General features: G+C 43.1%; 1 protein-coding gene across 1 annotated transcript in view; it reads left to right on the top strand.

Annotated features, from left to right (window-relative positions):
- SLC30A7 (solute carrier family 30 member 7) overlaps positions 1 to 25,623 on the top strand; it is an 82,800-nt gene that overhangs the window by 2,153 nt on the left and 55,024 nt on the right. The window contains exons 2-3 of the mRNA XM_082265858.1: positions 16,807 to 16,908; positions 23,877 to 23,990. Coding sequence (XP_082121984.1) covers positions 16,807 to 16,908; positions 23,877 to 23,990 — 216 coding nt within the window. The remainder of the gene's footprint in view (positions 1 to 16,806; positions 16,909 to 23,876; positions 23,991 to 25,623) is intronic.

Below are 25,623 nucleotides of genomic sequence, written 5' to 3'. Positions count from 1 at the left end.
ACGAGGGGTACCAGTGAGCTGGGGATCTGCTGAACGAGGGGTACCAGTGAGCTGGGGATCTGCTGAACGAGGGGTCCCAGTGAGCTGGGGCTTTGCTGAACGAGGGGTCCCAGTGAGCTGGGGCTTTGCTGAACGAGGGGTCCCAGTGAGCTGGGGCTTTGCTGAACGAGGGGTCCCAGTGAGCTGGGGATCTGCTGAACGAGGGGTACCAGTGAGCTGGGGATCTGCTGAACGAGGGGTACCAGTGAGCTGGGGATCTGCTGAACGAGGGGTACCAGTGAGCTGGGGATCTGCTGAACGAGGGGTACCAGTGAGCTGGGGATCTGCTGAACGAGGGGTACCAGTGAGCTGGGGATCTGCTGAACGAGGGGTACCAGTGAGCTGGGGATCTGCTGAACGAGGGGTACCAGTGAGCTGGGGATCTGCTGAACGAGGGGTACCAGTGAGCTGGGGATCTGCTGAACGAGGGGTACCAGTGAGCTGGGGATCTGCTGAACGAGGGGTCCCAGTGAGCTGGGGCTTTGCTGAACGAGGGGTCCCAGTGAGCTGGGGCTTTGCTGAACGAGGGGTACCAGTGAGCTGGGAATCTGCTGAACGAGGGGTACCAGTGAGCTGGGAATCTGCTGAACGAGGGGTACCAGTGAGCTGGGGATCTGCTGAACGAGGGGTACCAGTGAGCTTGGGATCTGCTGAACGAGGGGTACCAGTGAGCTGGGGATCTGCTGAACGAGGGGTACCAGTGAGCTTGGGATCTGCTGAACGAGGGGTACCAGTGAGCTTGGGATCTGCTGAACGAGGGGTACCAGTGAGCTGGGGATCTGCTGAACGAGGGGTACCAGTGAGCTGGGGATCTGCTGAACGAGGGGTACCAGTGAGCTGGGGATCTGCTGAACGAGGGGTACCAGTGAGCTGGGGATCTGCTGAACGAGGGGTCCTAGTGAGCTGGGGCTTTGCTGAACGAGGGGGTGCCATTGAGCTGGGGGTTTGCTGAACGAGGGGGTGCCATTGAGCTGGGGGTTTGTTGAACGAGGGGGTGCCATTGAGCTGGGGGTTTGTTGAACGAGGGGGTGCCATTGAGCTGGGGGTTTGTTGAACGAGGGGGTGCCATTGAGCTGGGGGTTTGCTGAACGAGGGGGTGCCATTGAGCTGGGGGTTTGCTGAACGAGGGGGTGCCAATGAGCTGGTGTTCTACTTGACCCCTTTAAAATAAATAACAATCAACACACAGGGCATTTGCAAAGCTTCAATAAAGCGTTAAAAAAAAAAAAATAGCATCAAAAACACATCAGAAAAGCATGTTGAAGTGGTAGGCGCTTAAAGCGGAGTTCCAGCCTTTTCTGTGTTTATTAAAAGTCAGCAGCTACAAAAAAATGTAGCTGCTGACTTTTAATAAACACACACTCACCTGTCCCCCGGTCCAGTGAAGCGGCTGCCCGAAGCCTCTATCCTCTCCCTCTGGTCTCGGCAGTGCCGGCATCACTGGTGTGGGCACCCGGCTGTGACAGTTTGCGGCTTCACAGCCGGGTACGCACTGCGCATGCGCGATTTGCGTTGCGTGTCTTGATTGGCCGGCAATCTTCTGGGACCTCTGACATGTCCCAGAAGATTGCAGGGAGGGTGGGGGAGAGGAGAACTTCTGCTCAGGGCGCTCCGAGCGGAAGTGGGAGCGGGTACCTGTCAAAACTAGGTACCCGCCCCCCCCCCAAAATTACATGCCAAATGTGGCATGTCAGGGGTTTAGGACTACTTAAAGCGGAAGTTCCACTTTTGGGTGGAACTCCGCTTTAAATGTGTGTTAAAGTCAATGCAAATGTAAATGAGCCCTTGTTGAAGGAAGAAGTTGATGATAGACATCTAACATGTTTATTAAGATGTTATGATCCCCCACCTTATAAAGTATGTGGAATGCGTTTACAAGACTGCTGCTGGGATGTAAGGTGTATATTCCTCTCAGGAATTTTTATGTGTGTACCCAGCCCTGTCTAACCATAAAGTGCTTAATATGCATCTCTATTCATTATTTGTGCAGAAACCTAATATTTAAATCACAATACATAATGCTTTTTTAATAAATTAAAGTGCAAAAAATGTGCATGAACAATAAAGTCCTTTAACCACTTACCCACTGGGCACTTAAACCCCCTTCCTAACCAGACCAATTTTCTGCTTTCAGTGCTCTCACATTTTGAATGACAATTACTCAGCAACACTATACCCATATGAAATGTTCATCCTTTTTTCACAGTGTTTTCTTTTAGTGGTATTTAATCATCACTGGGTTTTTTTTTTTTTTGCGCTTTAAAAAAAAAAAAGATACATTTTTCTTTGTTTTCGGTTTAAAAATTTTGCAAATGTAGTAATTTTTCTTCATAAATTTCTGGCCAAAAGCTATACTGCTACATATATTTGATAAAAATAACCCAAATAGGTAGGTATATATTAGTCTTTGTGGAGGTTAGTCTACAAGCTATGGTGCCAATCATTGAAAATTGATCACACCTGATGTACCAACGGCCTATCTAATTTCTAAGGCTGGCCATACATGATACAATTTTTTTTCTTTCAGTTTTCTGTCAGATTTTCTTGAAATTTACCTTCAAGTATGTAGTACGAAGGCCTGCCTAATTGGATACAAGTGAATGTGTTGTTTAGCTTTGACCTCACATTATGTGGTTTGTGGTAGATCTGACAGAAAATTGTACAACAAAAGTTGAACATGTATGGCCAGCCTAAGGCACCTTTCACACGAGCTTTCCGCTCAGTTCCGCCTGTCAGTTTTTTCAGGTGGACCTGATTGGACACTCTATCCACCCCTATGGAGCAGCGGATGTCAGCGTTGACCCGTTCCCTGCTATCCGATCCTGCCTGTGAAATTGAGACTGATGGAAACCCAATTTTTCATCCGTCTGGAGGATTGGATCGGAGAGGATCAGAAGAAAACGGACAGGCGGTCCATTTTCATCCGATCTCCCATAGAGAAGAGCGGGGCTCTGACAGGTCTGTCTGCAAAGTAAGCGGAGCTGTCACCCGCCTGCTCAGCGGTTATCAGCGGATCGGTCCCTGCTGAGCAAAACTGATTCCGCCGGGCAGAAAGCACGTGTGAAAGAACCCTAACAAGCCAGAAAAGTACAAATACCCCCCCTTAAAATTACCCATTTTTGAAAAGTAGACATTCCAAGGTATTTAGTAAGAAGCATGGTGAGTTTTTGTTTTTTGAAGTTGTAATTTTTTCCCACAATTCTTTGCAAAATGAAGATTTATTTTTTTCACAAAATTGTCATATTTATATAATACCAAGTTATTTGTCACACACACTGTATAGGCATACTTGCAACTACACCCCAAAATACATTCTGCTACTACTCCTGAGTATGTTGATACCACATGTGTGAGACTTTAACACAGCCTGGCCACATACAGAGGCCCAACATGCAAGGAGCACCTTCATTTCTTGACTTCCCATTACACTTTTGTGAGGCACGGATGAGCACTGACGTGGCACGGGTGGGCATGATTGAGGGACGGATGGGCATGATTGAGGCATGGAGGAGGCAGGGGATGAGCGGTGCTGCAGTCTCTCCTCTCCTTGCACGCTGTACCGATCGCTGCATACAGCGTGCGAGGAGAGAACTGAAGCGGACATGTGCCGGTTTGTTGATAGCTGATCGCTCAGTCATTGGAGGGAGTGATCACGTGGTAAAGGGCTGCTGTCATTGGCTCTTTACCACGATCTGTGATGCACCGAGTCCATTGGACCCGGCGAGAACAGAAACTTCCATGTGCGTTATTCTGGAGGGGCGTCCTTGTACGCCCTCCCAGAATAAGCCAACCTAGCTGTAGCTGTCATTTGGCTGTGGCCCGGTCGGTAAGTGGATACTTCTGGTTATGTCACATCCACTCTTTGGAACGCAAACTGCGACTTTTAAATTCCAGAACAGTGTCATTACATGCTCACATGCAAGAGAAGAGTTTTGTAAGTGCGCAATTGGCTTTTATATGTTTGATTTTTTTTTTTTTTTTAACAATAAAAATGGAATTGCACTATGGAGTTCTCCTGATTCTATCTCCCTACACTCCATATGAGGTTCTTGGACCTACCTGCCGGAGTCACAAAAGAAAGAAAAAAAAAAAAAAAAAAAACTTTTTTTTTTTTGCCACTGGAGGATTATTTTTGAAACAGGCTTTTAACCCAGTCAGTGAGTAAGGGCACCTAGGAGGGGAGCACAATGGCACTTGTTGGAACATACTGGCACTGGAAGGATAAGATAACCAGCACTTAAAAGGACTTATTGTTCATGCACATTTTTTGCACTTTAATAAAAAAAAAAAAAAAAAGTAATTATGTACTGTAATTTAAATATTCTGTTTCTGGACAAATAATAGAGCACTTTATGGTTAGACAGCACTGGGTACACACACAAAATATCGAACACACAAAATATCGAACATGTTTAGCCACCTACACAAAGGACACTGGTGAAGATGCAGATAGTCAGTGTTCACATCACTTACAGGCTGTGCTAGCGGTCAAATTCAGCTTCAGCAGTGGTGAATGATGGCATTTGAAAATGATTTTTCAGTAAGTGATTTGCCCAGGCTGAGATGTTGTCAGTCTGCTGCAGGCAGGAGGAAGCATTTCCAAAGTCTCCTCTCCCTCAGTGATCAGACTGTAAGGTGAGATGGGTCTCTGTTTGCAACATGAACTGATCAGGATTAACATGATGGGGTTATCTCTGAGCTACAAAATGATTTGTATGTGCGCTCCTAGGTTGCAGGGTGTCTAGGCGCACAGAAGGGAGGGGTAATTAGGGGTGCCACATCCTAAATTACAAAGTAGAGAGAGTGGAAGGAAGGGATTGGACTTTATAGGCACCAGAATTAAAATTGTATGTTCTTTATTGAAAAATTTCACAGAGACACATTAATAACAAAAACACAAAAGAAGAGGGATCTAAAAAAGACCAGCATATCATGTACATAGATTGCAATGAGGCGGTAAAGCCACAAAACAGTGTGCAAAATCGCATAGCCTGTCAAGTATTAGTGGTTATAACAACAATCACAAGTATTACAGAATGACCTGTGTTCATGAGGTGGCCCAGGAGAAGGAATGACCGTCTCCAAAGGTCGTCTGTACAGAATGGATACCCAGATGTTGGGTTGAATCCCAGCTGCCCTACATGTTTCGCTTAGCCTAGTAAGCTTCTTCTGGAGCATATGGTGAGAACAAACATCTGCATAAGGACAAAGCAATAAAAATGAATATCCTAGTATATAGACATAAACAGTATAATAAAATTAACATATTCATAGGGGTTGTTATACATCTGAAAAGGTCTAGAGACTAGCCAACACATGGTTACATTTGAGGCTACGTTCAATACCCTTGTCACACCAGGGGGGAAGAAAGATAGCAGAAAGGGAAGGTAAAAGTGGGAGGATAGAAGAGAAAAGAAAGAGGGGGTGAATGAAGAACAGGAGAAGGGTGGAAACGAGGAAGGAAGGGCCTGAATGCTGGGAGTGCTTACCAGGCCCGCAGACACAGAGGGAACCTAGTCTCTAGACCTTTTCAGATGTATAACAACCCCTATGAATATGTTAATTTTATTATACTGTTTATGTCTATATACTAGGATATTCATTTTTATTGCTTTGTCCTTATGCAGATGTTTGTTCTCACCATATGCTCCAGAAGAAGCTTACTAGGCTAAGCGAAACATGTAGGGCAGCTGGGATTCAACCCAACATCTGTGTACCCATTCTGTACAGACGACCTTTGGAGACGGTCATTCCTTCTCCTGGGCCGCCTCATGAACACAGGTCATTCTGTAATACTTGTGATTGTTGTTATAACCACTAATACTTGACAGGCTATGCGATTTTGCACACTGTTTTTTGTGGCTTTACCGCCTCATTGCAATCTATGTACATGATATGCTGGTCTTTTTTAGATCCCTCCTTCTTTTGTGTTTTTGTTATGTGTTTCTGTGAAATTTTTCAATAAAGAACATACAATTTTAATACTGGTGCCTATAAAGTCCAATCCCTTCCTTCCACTATCTCTGAGCTACAACTCCGTGCAGGAAGTATATGGCCTGGAAGATACCTGGAAAAAAAAAAGTCTGTGCTTCTGGAAATAAAATCAGATACATGCATTGTCAGGGGGCTTAGGGTGGCTTCACACTGCCTGGCGCAGTCCCCGCTGTGCTTTCAGCAAAGTGTAGCAAACCAGTGGGATTTGTGTGGGTTAGCTGCACTTCCCCATAGACTTCAATGAGGTCCTGCAGTTTTAGTGTGGTTTCAAGAAGCATGCAGGAGTTTCAGTGTGCTTTTTGAAACCGCTTCAGGACCTCAGAGAAGTCTATGGGAAAGTGTAGCTAACCTGTACAAAAACTGATTGTTAGCAAAAGAGCAGCGGGCCAATGTGAAGCTGCCCTTACTGTGATCTATGTGAGAGGTAATACACAGCTGTAAGTATTTATATATACACACCTAGCACAGCATGCTTACACTAAGGCTTGGTTCATACTGCCGCGACTCATCGTGCAACTTGAGAGTTCAAAGTCGCTTGACAAGTCGCACCCTGTTAACTGCAATGGAACCCTTCTAATTGGTGTAATTCAAGTAGCAGCGACTTAGAAAAAGGTTCCTAAACTACTTTGAGGTGACTTTATCACGACTTGCATTGACTTCTGTTACCCACTTCACCTCCGGAAGGTTTTACCTCCTTAAAGCGGAGTTCCACCCTAAATTTATACTTACCTCCATCTTCTCGCTCCGGGTCACCTGAAAAACAAATGGATAATCGCAATTTTTTTTTTTTTTTTTTACTTGCCTCGTATAGCAGAAAATATACTTGAAAAAATATATATGTGTAGCACAAATCTGCCCTCTACTGGTGATACAAATATATCCCCTGCGCACAAGTGACCTCAAAACAAGTCTTAAATAGACAATACCGCAGCTACTTTAAGAAAGAAAATGTGTAGAAGTATACTCAAATATATATCGTCCCTTGGAACATATACAATGGTATAAGTAGCGCAGGTATAATTGAGGAGAAATGACGTAGTTAAAACCAGTCACATCTTATTATAGTCCTTAAACGTCCATCAGTGGCAAAATTTCAAAACAAGGGGTTAATTCCTCCAGCAATAGTCCAATCCACCAAGTGAGAAACACCACCAAGTGTTGGGGTCACCACTGCTCTACACCTCCACCGATGTGATAATGGGGGGAATGGCAACTCACCAGAAGCTGTGGCCCACCTATTTGCATAGGACAGGCAAACAAGCTGTTGTAACACAAATCCCACTCAGGAGCGATTACTGCTGCTATTACTGGATTTCAATCTCGGGTAGTCACGTGTCTCCCTTCTCCTCCCGATAATTGCTCAAATGATGAACATAGGGGGAAAGAAGGAACCGCACTAGTGTGATATTGTTTCACCCATCAGATAATTTATTCAAAAAAACCCCAATACAAATGTACTCACAAACGCATTAAAACCATATGCCTTCAATATCTTAGTAGATATCAGTGCTACGGGTACCGTGGTATGCTGTGTCGATCCTGCTCACCCTCTCCACGCTGGTGTCTCGGATCTCCAAAGCTGCCACTCGTGTCCCCCGTGCACTTCCGGTCGCCGTAAGGTTCATGCCCTGACGCGTTTCGTCATTTCCGACTTTTTCAAAGGGCGTGAACCTTACGGCACGGCGTCCGATTATATAGGAGTGTCTGCTGATGGTTTTGACGAGGATCTAATGACCCGCCCTTATATGTAAATCGGGCCGCTCCATGACAGCGAGCACTTCCGCCCACACCGGACCGCTGAAAAGGTCCTACATCCTGCTTGTCTTGCCCATACTTAGGTCCTATTCCCGTAAGGCTACACTACACGATTATCTGGTTTCCCATTAGTCATACAATGTGCAGTGGGCGGTCGTACCAAATACAGTATACAGCCGCCGTTATCATAATTGTATTACATTAATCTACGGTGTCCCATTGATTAGAATGATATACATTTAGGTGGTCTTGTCAATACAAGACATACCCATATACCGTCAGCATGCTCCTCCCATATTCATGTAATAATAAATATACAATGAAATACAGGCTAATTATCCTTATACACCTCATAATAATGTGCATATCAAAAATTACATAGAAAATTACATAAAAATCACATTCACAATATCTACTACACTCCCCATAACAGACAGTGTAAGTAACAATAAATTAAAAATTTTTTGTAAAATTCCATAAAATTAAAAATGAAATTGAAAATAAAATTGAAAATAAAATTGTGCAACACTCAATGTCCAATACCACATGTGTGGTCACGAATGATTTTCCAAAAGATGCCAACCAATGCAACACATCAGAAGTCGATATGGATAATAGTGGGATCCAATAGGAATCCACACAAAGCAATTAAATTATATTATATATAATATAAAAGGTCTAAAATTTAAAGTTAAAATTTTAAAATTTAAAATTAAAACACTTATTAAATGGTCTCAAAACCTGATACTCATACTACAATCCCATTTTCTAAAAAGATCTTTAAGGGTTAAAAAATACAAATAGAACTGTAAACTACAACAAAGGTGCATTCTCCCCCTATGTACTGTCCATCAAAGATCACTGATGAAACAGTTCAGGTCCAAATCTATGTTTAACCCTTTGGGGATCAGGGCCTGGGTGAGAAAAATCCATCTGGTTTCGCATTTGGATAGTTCTCGAACCCAGTTAGATCCCCTCCAGGATGGAGTCACCCTCTCTACACCCCAAAACTGTAGATCAGTGGGGTCCTGGTTATGATGCCTCCTAAAATGCTCCGATACGCTGTGGTCCTTAAAGCCATTTATAATGTTTGTGATGTGTTCACCTACACGTTTCTTAACGGTCCTTTTTGTTCTACCAATGTAAATTAAATTACACGGACACATTAAGGCATATACTACGTGTGTGGTGTCACAAGTTATTCAACTTTGAATTTTAAACTGTTTCCCTATAGCTGGGACCTCAAACACTTCCCTTTTCCTCAAATTATTTTTAGTGAATGAGCACGCCCGACAACGCCCACATTTGTGGAAGCCTTTCCTATCAGGGAAGAAGGTAACGTTTGGGGGGTCCAAAACCTTTTTTACCACTCTGTCCCCAAAATTGGGGGCTTTACGGTATATAAAGGAGGGGTTAGTTGGAAGAACTGGGCCTAGTACCCTATCTTTTAAAAGCATAGGCCAGTGCTTTTCAAAAATTGCCTCAACATTTCTGTAGTCACTTGAAAAGTCCGAGAGGAAACTCCATTCCTTCCCATTATCTACAGACTTGGTTTTGTTTTTTAAAACCTCAGATCTAGGCAACTCGAGAATCTTTTTAATCTCTAAATCCAACTTATCTTCCTCGTATCCTTTATGAATGAACCTCTCTTTGATAACAGCTGATTGTGTCATGAAATCATCATCAAACGTACAGTTACGCTTCACCCTCATGAGTTGGCCCCTGGGAATGTTCTTCAACCACGTAGGGTGGTGGCCACTCATGATGGAAAGGTAACTGTTACGATCTGTTTTTTTAAAAAAGACCTTTGTTGCAAACCCTGTAAAATGTCTAAAAATGGTCACATCTAAAAATTGTATACTTGTCCTGTCCCAATGAAATTCCAGCTTGATATTATTGGGATTGGAATTTAGATGGGACATAAATAGTAACAGAGACTCCTCCGAGCCTTCCCATATGAACAGGATATCGTCGATGAACCGTTTGTAATAACGTAATTCGTTTTTTTGTTGGTTAAATACACATTTGTCCTCCCATTCAGCCATAAAGATGTTCGCCAAGCTGGGAGCAAATTTGGCTCCCATGGCGACACCTGTCTTCTGACTGAAAAAATAATCCTGAAACCAAAAATAATTATGCGAGAGACAGAAATCCAACGCTTTATGGATGAATCTCTTTTGTTCAAAGGGAATCTCATCCCTCTTACTCAAAGCCCAATTAAGGGCCAACAGAGCATCATCATGCTGGATGATGGTGTACAGCGAGGACACATCGGCCGTCACTAGGAAGGCCGATGAGTCCTCGCCCAACAACACATCATCCAGCGTTAACAACAAGTCTTTAGTGTCTTTCAAGAAGGCTCTCGTAGTCAACACACTGGGTTGGAGAAATTTGTCAAGATATTGGCCCAACCTAGCGGTGACGGACCCAATCCCATTAACAATAGGACGGGCTGGAGGACATTCCACGTCCTTATGAATTTTGGGAAGCGTGTATATTGTGGGTATCCTACACACGCTAGGGGTCAAATATCTTTTCTCCTTTTTTGTTAAGGCATATGTCCTATAACCAAACTCAACCAGGTTTTTCAGTTCCTCATCAAACCTGGATGTCAGATCGGCGGACAGCTTGATATAAGTTTTCTCGTCATTAAGCATACTAGACAATTGATGGTGGTAAAAGCTTTTATCAAGTATTACCACTCCCCCTCCCTTGTCCGCTGGTCTAATAATGATCTCTTTCCTTTTTTCCAAGGATTCAAGACCTTCTGTAATATGCCGCATGCTATTCTGAATTTTCTTAGTGTTGGGAATTAACTCCTGCAAGTCTTCCAGAACTGAATTTTTAAAGACTTCCACATAGTGATTGTTGATCACTTGAGGGTTCATGGTGGATTTGTTTTTTAAACCACTATTCAACATTGATCCCCGGTTCCCATTATTCGCAGAGGTGTTAGAATTATTACTCACTGAGATGATGGGGTTATTCAAAAAGTGCTTTTTCAGGTTCAATTTTCTAATGAACTTATGAGTGTCAATGTACACATTAAACTTATTGACAGCCCGTTTTGGTGCACATTTTAATCCCTGATCCAGCACATATAATTCTTTCTGAGTCAGTTCCACTTGGCTCAGATTGAAAATCCCTTGGTTTAGAGTTCCCTTCTCCTTTTTCTTGTGCTGGACTCTACGTCCAGCTCTGACTCTTCTTCCTGTGTGTTGCTTTCTACCGGTCTTCCTGGGCCCCCTGGATGTGAGTGTTGGAAGGGGCGGCGTCTCCCCCGTCCCCTCCCTCTCCCTAAAAAAGGCCCATTCTTTGAGGGTTGGCCATTAGATATTCCATAATCTGCCAGGGGTTGGTAGTAATTGTTATGTATGAAATTAGGATTAGGGTGACCACTATATTGTGGATGAGTGGTAGTTCCACTTTTACCCCTCCCTCGTCTTCCATTACCGAATCCCCTATTGGACTTCCCTCTTTGGGGGACCTCAGTCCACTGTCTATTCCCTGGGCCATAGGTATTCCAATTACCTTGGTGCGATCTCCAATTGGGGGTGGCGTCTCTGGGTTCCCACTGATTTCTAGGGGGTCTCCTAGGTGTATTATTCCGAATAGGAGTGATCGGAGCATTTAAAGTTGCTCCTCCTTCTCCTAATTCCTCTATTTGAGGTTCATGCACTTCAATATTCGTGGTTTCCAACTGCCATTTGAAGATAATTTTATTTTCAAAGTCTCTCTTGTCTCTGTTATATTTCTTAACCTTCTTTTTCTGTACATCCTTATCTATTTTATCTAACTTCTTTTGTGTTGCTTCATTAAACTCCTTTAAATCACTTGTTCCCACTACATTATCTATTTTCTCTTTTAATTCCTTAATTTTATTATTGATCAGTTCCATTTTGCGTTTTTTGCGTTTTAGAAGAAGGGTTTGGAGATCCATGCCAGCCTGGTGGAAAAAATCACACCATTCTTCATTCTTTCATCGATTCCCCGTCCTCCAGGCCATCCTGGGGGGCTAAATCCCATCTTAAACCTCTGCTCACAAGTCCTTCTGCTAGGTACATTTCTGTTGTGGAAATGTCCCACCAGGCACGGACCTGTTTTTCTAGGGTTAAGGACAAAGATTTTAACAAAATGGAAAGGTCCTCCTAATCGCTCCTGAGTGGGATTTGTGTTACAACAGCTTGTTTGCCTGTCCTATGCAAATAGGTGGGCCACAGCTTCTGGTGAGTTGCCATTCCCCCCATTATCACATCGGTGGAGGTGTAGAGCAGTGGTGACCCCAACACTTGGTGGATTGGACTATTGCTGGAGGAATTAACCCCTTGTTTTGAAATTTTGCCACTGATGGACGTTTAAGGACTATAATCAGAAAATATACTTGCCTTACTTCCTCCTTCCTCCCCTCGGCGTTCACGGCGATTCATCACTTCCTGGCTTTGCAATGATTCCTGGGAGCTGAACGTCATCACTCCCAGCAATCAATGCGCCTGCACCGGCCCCGACGTCAGTTCCGGTGCGCGTGCGTCATGCCCAGAAGCTGTGCAGGGATGACTCTGAGGCACCAGAAGTGACGGCAGGGCCGGTGCAGTGCATTGTGGGACCGAAGAAGATGGAAGAGGACACAAGAGGATCGCGCTGGCTTCAAGCTGCCCACACCTGAGATGGCAGTGCTGGGCAATACTTTTTCAAGGTAAGTATTTCTCCTAAAAGGTAAGTGCAACCCGGGACAGATCAGAGGCTAGCCATTGTGGAATGCACTAGCCCTGACTGTCCCGGGGGTATTTTTATTAAAAATACTTTCCCAGGGTGGAACTCCGCTTTAAGGACAGGCCACGTTTTGCGATATGGCACTGCATTGCTTTAACTGACAATTGCGCAGTCGTGCGATGCTGTACCCAAATAAAACTGATGTCTCCCCCCCCCCCCCCCCCACCACAAATGGAGCTTTCTTTTTGGGGTATTTGATCACCTCTGCGGTTTTTATTTTTTTGCGCTGTAAACAAAAAAAAAACTATTTTTTACTTTCTGCTATAAAACAGTTATCAGTGCTAAAATAAATGCACTGTTACTGTATAAATGACACTAGCAAGGATTGGGTTACCACCAGGGGTGATCAGGGGGTTAAGTGTGCTCCTAGGGAGTGCTTTCTAACTGTAGTAGTGGATGCACTAGAGGAAAAGTGAGACACAAGTTCTCTCTTCCTCTGTGACAGAGCGGCGGTCTGCCTTGTTTACATATACAGACCGCTGTTCTGTCATTCCGACGAACGATTGGCGGGTCCCAGCGGTTATCGCAGCCGCTGGACCCGCTGATTGGCTCCCACTGTGTCCTATCACAGTGGTAGTAGCGCTCCGGCAGTGCGCACATGCCCTCGGCATCTCCTGCACAAAATCATGTACATGTGATTTTGTGCAGGTGGTCCCGAAGTGGTTAATGAAGTCGCCTGGCAAAGTCGCAGCACTTTCCAGTCCCGGCAGTGTGAACCGAGACTAAACCTGACAATATTAGTGATGCAAAAAAGGTGCTGATAATGGGTGCCATAGGTCATGTGACTCAAAAAATGCAGCAAAAATACAACACGGGTGCATTTTTGATGAGTTCTTGCTGCGTTTTCAGTGCATTTCAATGGGGAGGTGCTGACCAAAAATGCAGCAAGCAGGATTTTTAACAGCACTTAAAAAGGTGTTCATAATGGGCGACATTAAATTCATATTCATTTAAATTCATGATATTAAATAAAAAGTCAAATCTAATACCTATTTATAAAATCTCTATATTTTACAGTATCTCACAAAAGTGAATAAACCCCTCACATTTTTGTAAATATTTTATTATCTTTTTATGTGACAACACTGAAGAAATGACACTTTGCTACAATGTAAAGTAGTGAGTGTACAGCTTGTATGAGCCCCCGTTCACACTGGGGCGACGCTACTTTGCCGGGCGACCTCATAGGTCGCGGCGCGCTGCTCGCACCGCGACCTCGGAGTGGCTGGCATGGACTTCATAACATTGAAGCCTATGCAGGTCGCCCCAAAGAAGCTCCGGACCCTTTTTCTAAGTCGGAGCGACTTGTGTCACTCCTATTAGAACGTGTCCGCAGCTTCTCTATGGAAGGCGACAGGTCGCCCTAGTGTGAACGGGGGCTAAGAGCCGGTTCACACTGGGGCGACCTGTCAGGCGACCTGGTCGCCTGACAGGTCGCCGTAGGTCGCCTGCCATAGAGAAGCTGTGGACCCGTTCTAATAGGCGCGACACAAGTCGCTCCGACTTAGAAAAAGGGTCCGGAGCTTCTTTGGGGCGACCCAGAGCGACCTGCATTGACTTCAATTATAAAGTCTGTGCCGGCCGCTCCGAGGTCGCGGTGCGAGCTGCGCACCGCGACTTTACAGGTCGCCCGGCAAAGGCGGCTCGCCCCAGTGTGATCGGGGTCTAACAGTGTAAATTTGCTGTCCCCTCAAAATAACTCAACACACAGACATTAATGTCTAAACCGCTGGCAACAAAAGTGAGTACACCCTTAAGTGAAAATGCCTAAATTCACATGACACCAGGGAGGGAAAATGGCTAGTTGGGCCCAATTTGGATATGTTCACTTAGGGGTGTACTCCAAATTTTGTTGCCAGCGGTTTAGACATTAATGGCTGTGTTGAGTTGTTTTGAGGGGACAGCAAATTTACACTGTTATACAAGCTGTACACTCACTACTTTACATTGTAGCAAAGGGTCATTTCTTCAGTGTTGTCACATGAAAAGATATAATAAAAAGTAAGTCTCCATTCACACTAGTACGACTTGTCAGCCTGACAAGTCGTGGACTGTCGCGGTCCATTGTGTAGTACAGGAACGGTTCTAATAGGAGCGACACAAGTCGCTCCGACTTAGAAAAAGGGTCTTGTACTACTTTGGAGCGACTTGCATAGACATTCATTTTATGAAGTCCGTGCAAGTCGCGGTGCACACGACTTCACAGGTCGCCCCCGAAATCGTGCCGTTGCAGTGTGAACCGGCACTGAGGGGTGTACTCCTTTTTGTGAGATACTCCTGTATATATTATTTTAAAAACTGTTTGTTTTGGTTTTCGGCCAAGTGCATCCTGAATTTTTGACTTCAGCACCGGAATTTTAATTTCAGTACTTCACTAGACAAATGATATCTGGTGCTGGGTGCACTTTACCTAGTTCAGTGTTCTTCTCTATTTACTTAATCTTTAGTTAATTCTATCTTGTGCTATGTTAGGGCACCACAAAAGGGCTAAAAGTGTCTGTCCACCCAAAAGTGCTATTTTACTTCTAGGTGTAGTTGGTTTGATGTGTCAGCCCATCTTATAGGTGTTGGATACTCCTGACAGGGAGATCTCCCTGTCATAACTCGTCTAGGTTATTCCTGGCCTGGGACATTTGGGGGTTTCCACATCTCTTGCGGCATTCTCCAGAATATTAAAACCCCATTATAGGGAGTGGGAACACCTCCTAATGGGCTCACCAGGTGTTCCAATCACAAATTTATATTTAAATCTATGATCGTATCCCAGAAAACTAAAAGGAACTTTTGGAGACCTAAAACTGAGCTCTGGGTATTATCTGTATTGCATATTTATGGCGCTTTTCCACTGCATGGAACCGAACGGTTCGGCTCGCTTTTGTACTTTTCCACTGCTGGTACTGCATGGTATGGTGTAGGAGCGGTTCGGTACGGTACGGCGGGCGCTTTTCCACTGTATGGAACCGAACGGTACGGCTCTCAAAAACAGTACCACCTCGATTGTGGTTCCAAGAGGTACCATACCTGGTACCATATCCCACAATCCTTTGCATGCAGTTACTACTAGCTACTGATTGGTCAGAGAATCGTTGTTATCCCACCCACTTAACTTTAGTACTACTTTAGTGGAAAAGCAAACCGTACCGAACCGTTCCAACACCATACCATGCGTTACCAGCAGTGGAAAAGCAAACCGGGCCGAGTAGAGCCGAGCCGGTACTTGCAATGGAAAAGTGCCATTACATTGGTCCAGCTTGGCACAAAGGAAGTATATGTAGCTCCTACCTAATGGGCTGCTAGGACTGCTGAAAAATCACTGTAGTATGTTTCACAGGTAAAGAATAAAGCAGTAGTTAACCCAAAAGCAAACCTTTTATCATATTGCAGCTTTCCAATTCTTAGATGTGATGTCTGTTTTAGTTTCCTTTTGAGGCTTATTTATCTTCTATTTTCATCTGGTGATGCAGCCAGTAAGATATTTTTAATTGGTTACATTGGTCCAGTAGAACTATGCATATACCATACCTGTGGGATCCCCATGGAAGCTGGAAATCGCTGTAGTAGACACTGCTGTTCCAGTGATCACTAGCTTTTGGGTCCCCATGCCGAGCGGCTGCCCTGTTGCATTGCGAGAGCAAGATGTCACCCACTCAGCATGGGCACCATTCAGAGAATGCTTTTCATGTTGTGATTGGATAAATTGGAGAGCATAAAATCACTGCCCCACCTCTCCACATTGTCCAATCAGAGAATGCTTTGTATTTATTGAGAAAACATACAGCGATTTCTGAATGGTGCTCATGCCCAGCGACAAGCATTGTTGTGTTAATGCAGCAGGGCAGCCTCTTGACACGGAAGCTGGTGAGGATCACTGTAGTGGCAGTGTCTCCTTCAGTAATTTTCAGCTTTCTTCAGGATCCCACAGGTATGGTATACATAGTGGAGTTATATTGATCTAAGTTCCAATACAATGTTTTGTGCCTTATTTGAAGCCAATGACTGTATGTATAAGGATGCAGGCCGAGTAGTTTTTCTGAACCAGTTTTTGACACAGACATTCTTTTCTGACCACATTGGCAGGAAATAATCCTTTAGTTACACTGACTCATCTCTATGTAAACATGCTGTGTAGCAGGATCTTCAAGACCTGTCATGAAAAACATTTTATTAGTCTAGACAGGCTTTAGATGGTAACGTGGTGTTTTTGTAGTTGAATGACCCGTTGCTTCATCTGTATCTTTACTTTTGCAGGTCCATCTTCTCCGATTCTACGTCAAGAAATTTATTTGGCTTTCTTTGCTTGAATTTATCCTTTGCTTTTGTGGAACTCTTTTATGGAATATGGAGCAACAGGTAATGAGTCATTGACTGCATGTGTGTTTTGCCTGTAGCATAAATGATAGGAGTCGCAATATAGCAAATCGTTTGTAAAGCTTTTATTTATTTTTGTGCAATGACGATAAAAAGCCAAATCCACTGAATTCTGCGTAGCATTGCTGAGTTTTGTGAAACAAAAATTGGTTGATTTCTAATTGTATACTGAGCTGCAGTGAATTGAATCAGTTTCCTGAATTCTCTGCTACTTCTCATGACCTCCCTCACTATTAGTGGGAAAAGTTAAGATTTATTATAGTCCCAGTATTTTCACTCTAACTCATTAAACATTCTTTAAAACGGTATTAAAAGTTCATTTAAAAACAAAAAAAAAAAAATGGTTTTGAACGGAGCAGGCTTGATCCTCTTCTTCTTGGGTCCCCCTCCGGTGCTCCTGGCTCCTCCCCCCATAAATAGTGCTCGCTCCTGAGCCCTGGTCTGTGCTCTATAAGACACCTAGTGCTGCTGCTTGGCTCCACCCCTCCTTCCCCTCAGTGACTCCCGCTGCTGTCTCAGCAAATGGAGAGGGAGTCTGGGACAGCTGAGGCTCTCGTGCACATCGCTGGCTTAAGAGGGGGCTGAGGTGAGTATCAAGGTGGCTGTGGGGGGGAGCAGCACAAGGAATGTTTTTTACCTTAATGCTAGAATGCATGAAAGTTAAAAACCCTAAGGCTTTACAACTACTTTCAGGAAATATATCTGTGACCAAACTACACGCACTGTACTAGTCACCCTCTGTTGGTTTTACCCATTAGTAATCTGAAAAAATTCTAAAAGAGACAATCCTTGCACATCGCTCGAATGCTCCCCAGTTCCTTGAGACTTATGGGCCATACACACTATACAATTTTTCTTCTTTAGATTTTTTCCTTCAGACTTAAGCTGGATACACACTATCCAACTTTTTTGGTTAGATTTCCTTTAGATTTACCTTTTCTATGTAGTGCAAGGACCTGCCAGATTGCATACAAATTGAAAGTGTTTAGGTTTGACCTCATATTATATGGTTTTGGTAAGTCTAAAGGAAAAAGTCTTCAGAAAATCTTATAGTGTGTATGGCCCATTACCAAAACCATATAATAGGAGGTCAAACCTAAACACTTTCAATTTGTATGCAATCAGGCAGGCCCCTGCACTACATAGAAAAGGTAAATCTAAAGGAAATCTGACAACAAAAGTTGTATAGTGTGTATCCAGCTTTTGTGAGCCCTGTAATGCATTTGGAGACAAGTTTACTCCAGGCTTGCTTTACACCAGTGTAGTGTGTTGAAACGCACTTCTGTGCAATGCTTCCAAGCTGCATTATTCTCACCTTCACTTTATTTAAGCCACATCCACAAGCTCCATCTTCACTGCTGAGATTTTCGCCTGGTCCTTCTCAAGTGGATCCTAAGACATCTTGATTGGCCAGGATCATGTCCTTTTCATTTATCTCAATACCAAGACATGCTGAGAATGAGGCATGTATGATCAGCTCAGTTTACATCCTAAGAAAAATTGCAAATGGGTGGGTCATTTCAGAAGAGACATAAACCCTCCTTGTCCATCCAATCTTTTAGGCCGGTTAACATAACGTTCTTCAAGGCAGCTAATTTATTTTGAATAAGGCCGTTCATGCATTCCAGTGCACCAGAAATTGCACCTGACCTTTTTTTGGCAACACATGGTAGTGAACTCAGTGGAGTTTTACTAAAGGCAAATAGACTGTGCACTCTGCAAGTGTGGTTGCTCCAGAGCTTACTAAATGAGCAAGCAAAAGCACTTTTTTTTCTGGCATGTGATTGGGTATTCTTTTCAGAGTGAAGTTTCTCCTCATTTACCATGCACTGGAACATGCTTTTAGTAAATCAACACTGAGTTGTGGTGTGACGCAACACAGTTGTGGAGCTTTAATGGATTGCAGTGCCATTCAGGTTGAAAGGTGTTAAACTGGCCCTACAAAAGATTAAAAACTTGGTGGGTTTAGAGACCATTCTATTTAAAGATCTGAACACAAGCATGAGGGTCTGTGAGCATGGATGAGGTGCTGGGTATTTTTTTTTCTTTTTTTTTTTTGATAAAATAATGTGCAAAAAGTAATGCCCCCGTACACACGCATCGATTATTGGCCGGGAATTTTCGGCCAACGTCTGATCGGCCGTTTTTCGGCTTGTTAGTATGATGCTTCCGACAACCGACTCCAGATTTTTTTTTGGCCGAAAAGTCGGTGTGCAGGCTATAAAATTTTTGTTGGCCAACAACACAACGGCCGATTTTTCCGTCAGTCAGTACAGATTTCGGCAGACAAAAATCTGATGAGCAAAACTGGGCATGCTCAGAGAAGGAAAAACACACGGAAAGTAAACCAGCACATGACATCACTTCAGAAGTAGATTTTTGTTGGCTGAGAAAATTGGTGTGCAGTCTAGGCACATTCCAACCAACAAAACACCACTCTGGACAAAAGTCGGACGATCGGTCGGCCGATAATCGTTGCATGTGTACGAGGCATAAAACTGTTCTGCCCAGGGATTTGTCTTTTCCTTTAGTGGTCCATCACCGAGCACAAGATTCTGTTTTTCAACAATCCGAGACCTGACTTGCCAGGGCTATATAGATTTTACCACCATGTTTGTCACCATGTGATCTTCTGGACTTTTTAGCCCACAAACCTATTGGTTCTACAAGTGGGGCTGCTGCTTAGTGAGTTTACATTACTAGCACCACAAATTTTAAATTTGGGTCATTGGCATGTACATGTATATCTACATGATAAGCATTTCACTAAAGCACACACAGTATCTGCATTCTGAAGAATACATTGTTGTCTTTGGTTGTTGGGACATTCATGCTCGTTGTGTTTGCAGCAATCCAGGATATGCAGCAACAAAAAACTGGACCCCATATTTGGCTTTAATTTCTGCCAGATCAACCAAAATTTGAGCAGTGAGTGCTGCAAGCAACATCCGCCTCTACAAAAGTGAATCTAGAAATCTTTTGAGCTGGGTGAAAAATGGTCCGCCAAACAGCTATCCTGTGATGCAGTTACTGTTTGGCAGTGCTTTTGTCCAGGCAGCCGCAGGTGCTACAGCTACCTTAATACAATTGCCAGCAGTAGAGATGCCTCCATCCATGCTGTTGGATCAGTTGATTTTTTTCTCCCAGTTTGACTGCAGGCAGAACAGGAGGAAAGTGAGGCGGCCTTAAGCCCCGTACACACGTACCGATGGTCGGCTTACAAATGTTCCTCTTTTCTCCCCGGGATGTCGGTGTCTGCTGAAAAGTGCAAAGACAGCACAAGGACAGCACAAGAATTTTGTCCGCCGACTGCAGAAGTGATGTCATGTAATGGTTAACTTTCCCTGTGTTTTCTATTTTCTGAGCATGCCCAGTCTTGCAAATCTGCGGTCTGTCGGCCGAATTGTGTACTGACAGGCGAACAATCGTCCGTTCTGGTGTCGGCATACAAATATTTTCATGTTTGCAGGAAAGACTTTTGTCCGCGGATTGTGCGCAGACATCTGTCGGAGGCACCATACTAACACGCGTACAATCGGCAGATCCTTCGTCCACCGACGTTTGTATGCCGACGATCGGTACGTGTGTACGGGCCTTTAGACTTCTTTTATATCCCATATAATAGCTTTGTCCGCATTGGGGAGGGATGGACAACCAAAGTACCTAGCTTATGGAAGGTGTTGCATAGCCAGAAAGGTAGCGTTTTGAGACCAAATTGGCATAAGATAAGGAGGAAATGGTTCCGTGTGTTTTTTTAATTTTTTGTTTTTGGGTAGTCAGAAGTGTTAATATGGACCCAGTCATTGGGGGAGAAAAGAGCCAAAACTGGAGCACTCAGAATCTGGTGCAGCTGTGCATGATAGCCAGTCAGCTTCTAACCTCAGCTTGTTCAATTACGCTTTGGCAATAAAACGTGGACGCTGATGGTTTCTATGCAGAAAACACTTTCCAGCTTTATTAAATAAACCCTATTGTGACTTGCACCATTGCGTGGCAGGATTTATTTTGAAGCTTCTCAATTTAAAGTGGTTGTAAATGTAAAGACATTCTCTGTATTAAGGTAAAAAACCTTCCTTCTGTGTGCAGCTAAATAATCTTTAAACAAACAGCCGGTCAGTTTACATATGACTGTCCATAGAGCAGAGTGGGCTATGTCCATGTCTGCTCTGCATAAGCAAAGCAGACCAGGACCTGTCATCTGGCCACTTCACTCGGCTCACCTGGGGATCACCAGACGGATCCTCTGCTAAGAAAAACTGATTTGGCTTGTGCGAAAGGGGCCTAAATGAATTTCTGATATGCCAGAATATACTGTATAGTAATAGAACGTTTGTCCAAGAACGCGTCGTCTTATTTAATAAAATATATATACATATATTCATTTTTATTTATTTTTTTAATGTTCTAGTCGTGTGACCTATTCATTATGTTATCAGTCTGCCTACATAGACCGAAGCTGCTGAAGTCTGCTTAACGTAAAAAAAAAAAATATGTAGTCAAACCTTTTTACAAAATACCTACCTGCTTTATGTAAAAAGTTTTACGCTGCAAATACTAGGAGACCATTATTACACTGGTTTAGTCCTACTTCTTCCAGTGTGATACATGTATGATATATTTACTTATGCTGGGACTTCAAGCCCTGGCCTTCTAATAAAAAAAATCCTTATACCATTCCCCGCTCTACTCTCCAAAACAAAAACCCTTTGGCTTTAGTCACACTTTAAGACACACTTTAAAGGAACACATTAATGAATGATTCATTGAGGTCAATACGCAAGTTAAAGGAAGGAATAAAGGCATGTGACTTTATCTTTGTACCTCTGGCTTAGGCAAGGTGTGTCCTACAGTGGGGGTGTCACATTGAAAGGATTTTTATTTCTTCATTGTACTTCACAATTATTGGCATATTTGTGTTTGTTGGGAGTGGGGGGCAGATTTATCTTTGTTCATAGTCTCATCCTCTCACAGCCATTACCTTCTGTTTCACTTCCTTTTTGATTGTAAGCTCCCACTAGCAAGGCCTCCTAACCATCATGTTTTGAACTATTTTATAACCATAATGTTGGTGCTACATAAATCCTGTATTATAATAGTAGTTAAAAATAAATACAATTTACTAAAAGGTAACTGTATACTCTTCACCCAGTGATCTTGTGCTATATCTTCCGATTTTTGGTTTAGCTTATTTAATCATTGATGTGTTTTTGTTTTTTTTTTTGTTTTTTTTCTCACTACACTTTTTAACCATCATTGTGAATTATGCAAAGTTTGCAAACCATGTGAGCTTCTCTTGAGATAATTTTGTTACTGTATAGGATATGGCATTAGAAACAATTATTCCGCTGTATTCTCTGTTAGTGTCACAAATAACACCTTGTAGAACTATGTACATGTCAGTCTAATATATGGTGGTCCGGGGATGTTTAGCTGTCGGAGGGTCTACCCCCTCCCCCCCAACTGGACACAGTGTGTACCCATTTGGGGTGTTCAGGGGGGGTTGACCCTATTAGAGAATGGCCATCAGCGACCCCATCTTATAAGTATTAATGCTATTTGTATATTTGGATTGCTTAATGCTGTAATGGCTTATCTACATGGGCATGAAGTTAGATTACATAAATGCACCTATGTGCTACTGACCATAATATCAAAGTTTTTTATGAGTTTGCTTTCCTCAGTTATTATGATTTCCTTCCTCTGTTATTATGATTTCTTTTCCCTGTTTGTTACTATTTGAAATAATCTTAATAAAAACTATTTTAAAAGGAAACAATTATTCAGATGCAAAAAAAAAAAACCCCATAGGAAATAGAAATCTGACAGCATTCTGGACAGCTAATATGCCTGCAGCTTGTGTTCTGGAGAATAGCAGTTGGAAATAATTTTCAGTTTGTAGTTGACTTCAGGAGTGTTTGGTTGATAAGAGATCAGCAAGCATAGGTGGATTTCTTTCTATTAATGACTAGTCTTAATGAATCACAAAGTCAATCCAAAATCTGACTAGGTCACTGCTTCTTTTCCAATCAGTTGGCAGCACAAAGGCTTAGTGGTTAGCATTTCTTCCCTTCAGGTCTGGAGTCTTTGGTTTGAATTCTAGCCAGGACAATGTCTGCAGTGAGTTTGCATGTTCTCTCTGTACTTGCATAGGTCCTGTGTGTATTCTTGTTTCCTCCTGCACTCCGAAAACATGCTGGTAGGATAGTTGGTTTTTGTCCAAATTAGCCCTAGTATGTGCGTGTCTAAGTGAGATGGGTACCTTCAGATCAGCCTTTCTCCACCTCTTTTTAACATGGAAGAACCCTTAATATAATTTTTTGGTCTTTAAGGAACCTCTGCTTGAAGCTTACTGCATCTACAGATCATCATACATTAGCGTGATGGTCACTGGGAAGAATACTCCTTACAATGGGAACTTGTGGTCAATGGAAAAATAAATTGTCAGCACTATATAAATACCTGTAGTAGTAATGATGTATTTCAAGTTATTTCAGGGGATACTTAAAAGTAGTAGTAAACCTTCAATTTTACCTTCTTCATCTTCCATGTTTTAATATGGTATAGTGGTTGTACACCCTCACATATACCCAATGAAGTGACTAGCCTCGGGTGATTGGGATGAAACCAATCCTCCTATAATTTTGTACCTGTTTATTTATTTGCAGTCTTCTCTACTCTACATCCATTCAAAGTGCAGAATTTACACAGCATCTTCTGTTTTGAAAAGTTGGCCACACAGGGGGTGCATTGTCTTTACTTGTTTGGCAGACTTATAGATCTGCAATGTGAGAACAACGGCTAATATCTAATGTTGCAGGGTGGAAAGAATTGCCTGTGTAATTAGCACAAAAAAAAAACTTTTGCAAAGCTTATACGTCTCTAAGTCCTTCTATTCACAGAGCTGTCTGTGACATTTAAGTAATAACCGGTTTCTTTTCTTTGCCTTTCAGCTTAGGTCTGATCTCCGATTCCTTCCATATGTTTTTCGACTGTACAGCATTGTTAGCTGGCCTAGCTGCTTCTGTAATATCCAGGTGGAAAACAAATGACGCTTTCTCATATGGGTAAGAAATCTCTATTGCTATCCTGAGGTATTTGGGTGAAGAGTCCTGGGAGTTTGCCCTTCTTCCTTCTTCTGTTTAGTTTATTTGGGGGCTTTAATTTCTCCTCAAGCCTCTAACTAACTTACGTTTTTTTTTCTATCAAAATTGTCTGTACTGACTGCATGTTTGTATATTACTCTGCAAGGTACATCGGTGCTTTCAAAGGGGCTAGAATCAATGTGAATGGTTCGGAGTTATCTGTAAAATGGAATATAAACACATTCACAGTTTAGGAATTACAGAAAATGTTTAGAACCAAATCACACTGATGCGAGTTCTGATGCAATTGTGATCTGCTCCGAATGCATAGATTCGCCTTTCATCTGTTCACATCAATTGCCGTTCACATCAATGGGGTGCGATTCTGATGGGGCCACAAAAAGGGTCCTGAGCAAGCTTAATCCGCTGCGGTGCAAATCCAGTTTGCATTAGAAACACACTTGACACACAAATTGCACTGAATTTGCACCGCAATTGCACTAAAAAAAAAGGTAATTCTGTCCACCACGGGCACTAAGACCAATAACTGAGTGATCACATAATCACTGATTGCTCAGTTCTTGGTCTACTCTGAGCAGTGACAGTCAGTCCCCACTCTCCTCTGCTCCTTCATCGCTCACTGGAGCGCCGGGCTAGAGAAAGCGGGAGCAGGCGCAGCTGGCTTTGGCGCTCAGCTATGCAATTAGAACTGGAGCCAGCTGTCAATCAGGCAGCTGGGTAGATCCCGACAATATGATCGTGATCCTTCCAGAGCCTGGAGTTGCTCTGTGACATCAGCTAATAGCAGGCTTTAGCCTGCTGTGGCTGATTCTGGGTCACAGGAGAGCACAAGTGCACTCCTCTGACCCACAAGTAGTAGTATGGCCAAAGCTTTTTTTGGCCATACTACTTTTAACCCTTTTAGGTCCTGACAGTGGGGGGGTTTACACACATTCCTGATTGAATGTATATCTGACAAGCAGACTCCTGCCTCTCAAATGGAAGGGTAGCCGCCCTATTGCTACAACACACCCCCGGCAAAGAACCCCCACCCCTTGCGTTCCTCCGCCATATATCCCGGCCTACGCTAGCCCATCTGGATGTCTCTATTAAAGAGGCCTTTCACTAAAAAATCACACAGGGGACATTCTGCCACCTATGAAATTTAAAAAGGTTGTATATTGTAAAAATTGCACCCAAGCACAAAAAAATCCTCCCCCTCATAAAAAACAAAGTTTTAAGCCCCCATTCCCACATTTACAAACATAAATACACGCATCCACGGTGCCTACGCGTGAAACTGCTGATTGCGATATACATTGTACATATTGCCATGCATGCCGGGGTGAGAGCAATAATTCTAGCACCAGACCTCCTCCGTATCACTAAACTGATAACCTATAGGGGGCTTTTAAAATGTTGCCTATGGAAAATATAGGGTACTGAAGTTTGTCTCATTTTCAGGGGCGTACACAGATTGGAGGTTTATGTTTGGTATTGATTTACTCAGTGCAACATCATCATTTTTTATATTTTAACAAAAAATTGTGTAATTTATTGTATATTTTACTGACATTTTGTGTTTTCTAGACCTTTGCTGTAATATTGTGTGACA

This window comes from Pelophylax lessonae, assembly GCF_965119305.1.
Source record: "Pelophylax lessonae genome assembly, chromosome: 8".
Lineage (NCBI taxonomy): Eukaryota > Metazoa > Chordata > Amphibia > Anura > Ranidae > Pelophylax > Pelophylax lessonae.
The sequence above is the reverse complement of the archived record's forward strand: the minus strand, read 5'-3'. Positions and strand labels throughout refer to the sequence as shown.